At 39.0% G+C, this 4,781-nt stretch overlaps 1 protein-coding gene across 1 annotated transcript; it reads left to right on the plus strand.

Annotated features, from left to right (window-relative positions):
• Positions 1 to 3,080: 3,080 nt before the first annotated feature.
• Positions 3,081 to 4,378, plus strand: LOC116163154. Its single transcript, XM_031477001.1, has 2 exons — positions 3,081 to 3,488; positions 3,900 to 4,378. Exons 1-2 carry the CDS (start codon positions 3,239 to 3,241, stop codon positions 4,376 to 4,378), a joined length of 729 nt encoding a protein of 242 aa, XP_031332861.1. The 5' UTR covers positions 3,081 to 3,238.
• The last annotated feature ends 403 nt before the right edge of the window (positions 4,379 to 4,781 follow it).

Raw genomic sequence — 4,781 nt, forward strand, 5'->3', positions numbered from 1 at the left:
GCGATGCAGAGCGAGTTAGCGCGAGGAAGCGACATGGGAGGGAAGGAGGGAAAACGACAGTCAAAAGCAATAACGTTTACAAGTGTTCAACGTGGCCACCGTTGTTCTCAATGCACTTCCTACATCTAGCCAACTATTATTATACTATTGCCATAGTGTTTATTCACTTGATACGCGTCGTTGCAGACGGGATTTCGTGGGTTTAAACAAAATTCTGATCAAGTGTCAGCCACACATCGCCGCCTGAGATCGCTCCGTGTGCACCGCCGGCCGGTTGGGTTGCCTACCTACAGGCGCGAAATTCCAGAAGGTAAATTTGGCTCTGGCACCCTTATTTTAGATTCCCGACCCCAAGTGTCCTATATCAAAATACTCCCCTACGCACCACCTACACGCTCCCAAACGGTGGCAGGTACTATAGGAATCACCCTGTAGGTATGTAATTAAGGTTGGTCTTTCCGTCAGAATGTTTGCAATTTTTTTGCTACATTTCGTACAACATTCAAATTTATTTATAGTATGTCCCAGACCTAGGAGTAATAAACCACCCGGCCTACGAAAGAGTATAATTATTTTTACATAGAAGTAGCGCCGTAGCGGATAACAAATATTTTCCACCAAACATATAGGTATTTGAAGTGAGAAATTAAAAATGTTCAGCATCCAATGTATGGGGATGGTACCTACTTCGGCAATACATGCTGGGGATGTGAGCAGTCATAGGCGTGCGCTGGTATATTTTCGTTATTTCTTAATTCTTTATATAATTACTGCGATTGACGATATTGTATACTAGTCCAGTCAATCTATTCTGTCCCCCTAGAAACCTTCATATAAAATTTCTGTCAATCAAAAAATAACTGAGTAGAAGTAGATATTCTGCTGATTAATATACCTACTTACCAAAAAATGGATCTCCGAAAATGACTGCTAATATTGTAAATTAATTAAAAACGATTGAAAATTCACAACACAATGCTTCGAACACTGATAGTTGCACTTTAGCTCGAGGTAAAAATACCATTTTGTAGAGAAATGAATTGTCTTTAAATTTGATGTGGGAATTTATGTCATACAATCCCTTTTTTTATGTTAAAAATTGTGGAAACTTTCCAACCCCGATTACACCAAATCGTCAGGGTCGACCCAGTCTAACCGTGAAAAAATTAGTGACAAGCTGAAATTTGGTAAATAAGTTGATTTTGGAGTCGTTAAAATACCACCAAACCCTATAAGTGATCCGCCGTGTCTGTCACCTCCATACTACCTTTGAAAGGGATTTTTTTAAGTTTTTTGTCAATATCTTGAAAACAACGCTATTTACAAAAGAATGTGAAGATAGACAAATGAAAGCGTAGGTTTGGTGCTGTACCAGTGCCGAAGTCATAATGTTAATTTTATTTTAAAAAATAAATCTAATTTTTTATTTTTTTTTGTGAAATCTAGAGAAATTTCTCAAAAATATTTAGGTAAGAACATTCATTTCGTGCCTATTCTAATGAAATAAAAAATCATAACAGTGGCAGTACTAATTTTTTTATGTCATCCCTTTTTTAATGCATTAAAACGATAATATATTGTAATATATTGTAGTCAGTAGGTATCTATGCAGTGCAGTAGGGTAACTTATTATGAGGTAGTGAAACTAAAATACGACCCGTTTAGGCAAATGAATACTTAACATAGCATAAGTTTTTAATTAGGTACCTAATTAGATATTTCCGAGGATATTTCTATATATTAATTCGTCAGACTCTATAACTGTCTACAATTCTACAAGCTAGGGTACACTTTAGACCAATTTTTCGCCACGAGCAAGCTTTTTTGCAACCGCCTGACGAACAGTTGGAAAAAATTTTCTTTAGAACCCTTTCGAGGTCCATGTATGTCTTGATCCACTTCTGCACTGGTAAGTTATTATTCAGCTATGTTTGAAACTAAAAATGGAAATCATCCGGGTCAGTATTACTTTCCAGCTTTGAGGCCTTTGTAAAGAAGGTATAATGAAACTACAGATGAATTGAAGCGATTCGAAACCGTTCGGGAGTTATCTTGTCCACATACGGACGGACGGACGGACAAAAAGTCCAAAATTCTGAACTCGCTAGGAACTTCTTAATAACATAATTAATCTTTTCAAAGAAAATACTTGTTAAAAAGTCCTAAACACATGGTAATTGGTACTGAGCTGCCTTTAGAGCCGGTGGAAGCTATGCTAAATTAAAATCCTTATTTAAATTTTGCTGTACTACATATTGTTGGTAGAGAACGTCAAGGTCCGTAATCTGTCATTTGTTATATTTCTTCCTTGTCTACAGTAGGTATAGACAAAATAATATTTCCTATTTGTTGAAAAGCCCAGATGTGGTATCGCATTCAGAAATGACGTGCATGGCAAAAATAACATTTTTAGAGGTCCTAATTTATGTTGACATTTTTAAATATCCATGACTTTATTTGGTTTTCAATTTCCTGGCCGCAACATATATATAAATTTTGTTTGGCATAGTGACTTAATGAACTAAATATTTTTGAAAAATTTGTCTTTATTTCAATCAGAAATTAAAACATTAGTCTTTTTAAAAATAACCAAAATTAATATCATAACTCCGCCACTGGTACAGGAAAATATATAGGTATAGGTTTTATAGGAAAATATGCTTAAATTTTTCTATCTTCATATTTTTCCCTAAATAGCTTTGATTTCAAGATACGTATTCCCAAAAAACAACAATAGGCATTTTCAACCCTTTGAGGGTTTTTTTAAGGGTTAGGTGGGGGTAGGGTTTGGTGGTATCTTATGGAACTCAAAACATGCGTTTACCCTGATCGAGTTTCAAAGGTGATCTTTCGTACCCGCTTACGCTTTCCAATAAATCAATTCATGACGAGAATTTTATTGCAGTTCTACAGCAGAGCCTCGGAGGGAATCAAACTACTAACTCGATACCTTCCGCATATTTCAATGAAAAAGATCGTAAACAATTTACGTAAAATAACTGCTCTCGTTACAATCGTTTGCACGTAAGACCTTGGGAGAAATTATTGTGAATGTTCAAATTAAGATAGATTATATTCGACCTCGTCTCGTAAATAAGCACAATGTAGTACCTTCATTCCTGTGGGATACGTCACAATTTTAAAGCTCGCGTTTCTCTCCATGCTCCGCCCCGCACTGTATACCATGTAAGCTTCAGTCTTCTTTTTTGTGTGGTACGGTTACGTCGCGATTGTTATTATGTCGACATCGAAACATTCTAAGCGTTCGCGGTCGCCCGGAAAGTATAAGGACGAAACACTTACTCTTCTGCGTAGGCTAGAGCGTCGGATGGATGCTTTCGAACGCAAAAGCTTTAAGAAAAGAAAGCGGTTGCCCTCTTCCGATTCCAGTTCTGGGGATTTTCCAACACCCCAAAAACGCGTTACATTAGACTCGGATTCCGATGCGAGTGCACGCAGTGCTTTCTCCGAAGATGACTTAAATCAAGGTAACTATATCCAAGGGGGCTATCTTGTAGCGTTAAGTGATTTCTCACTCACCGCTCGTAGGGCTGCTTGTGATAGCGGCCGACTATTTGTGATAATAGTCATGCTCGTCGATCTCGCCGGTTGCTGGTAATAGCAACAGGTTGTTTCTGATCGACTTACGTTCCTTAAAACCGCCGTTACCGTTTGGGCTGGTTGTGGGCTGCTTGTGATAGCGGCCGACTATTTGTGATAATAGTCATGTTCCCCGACCTCAACGGTTGCTTGGGATAGCACCAGGTTGTTGGTGATGACAATCTTGAGCGGAATCACGCTATACTGCTTGTGATAACAGTAATTGAATCATGGGACGTTTTAGTCCCAGATTGTGATGAACGGGTCTTATTATCCACCTTTTTTTTTTTTCTGTGTAGTGGAAGGCGACGACGTAGAGGAAGTACCGGCGCCACCATCAACCTTGAACCAGGATGTGCTATCTATACTCGGAAATGATTCGCAATCCGATAGTGTTAAAGGTCCACCTATTCAGCAAGAAGTTACTGAAAGATGGATTAATATTTTTAAGCGGGGGCTGTCTGAGGACAAATGTGTCGAATTAATTCAGAAATACCCTTCTCCCGAAAACGCGGGGTTTTGGGACGCACCGAAGCTGAATCTGGTAGTAAAACACGCCGTGACGGATTCGGTGGAGAAACGAGATTTTCGCCTTGCAAAATTACAAACGCAGATAAGCTCTGGTTTAGCAGCTATAGGTTTAGCCTCGGGTTTAGCGCTTACACAGTTAATCAACAAGGAAGGGGATGAGTTTAAGCCACTCATCGAACAATTAAGTGATGCGGGACGCTTACTCGCGGATGTGCATCATCGAGAAAGTGTTCCCGAAAGGAATTAATTTCCTTGAATTTGAATAGGGATTGGAAGGATACAGTAGCTGAAACCGCGATAGATTCTTGGTTATTTGGCGAGAATTTGGAAGAAAACTTAAAATCGGCAAAGAATTTGAAAATTTCTTCCAACCAGCTGAAATCCGTAAAGACATTCCCTAAAAAAGTAATTCACAAACCGGCGTTAAACTTCAAAGGTCCACCCCAAAATCGTCAGGCGAAGGGGCAGGGTGGACGACATCGGCAAGTCCCCACCAGCAGCAACAGCATGAATCTGATGAATCGAGATCCTCAGGGACATCGGCACCATCTGTACAAGGAGACGAAATACCATCGCTTTTAGAGGTAAGAAGAACCGCAGGACGATTAAGACATTTCATAACTTTCTGGAAAGAGTTAACAAATGATAAA

The sequence above is a fragment of the Photinus pyralis genome, unplaced genomic scaffold (genome assembly GCF_008802855.1).
Source record: "Photinus pyralis isolate 1611_PpyrPB1 unplaced genomic scaffold, Ppyr1.3 Ppyr1.4_LG2, whole genome shotgun sequence".
NCBI lineage: Eukaryota > Metazoa > Arthropoda > Insecta > Coleoptera > Lampyridae > Photinus > Photinus pyralis.

What these genes read in the sequence shown, in the direction of transcription:
- LOC116163154 (XM_031477001.1), top strand. Translation starts at nt 3,239, where the DNA reads ATGTCGACATCGAAACATTCTAAGCGTTCGCGGTCGCCCGGAAAGTAT. An exon ending in CGAAGATGACTTAAATCAAG is followed by an intron (nt 3,489 to 3,899) that starts GTAACTATATCC and finishes TTTTCTGTGTAG; the next exon opens with TGGAAGGCGACGACGTAGAG.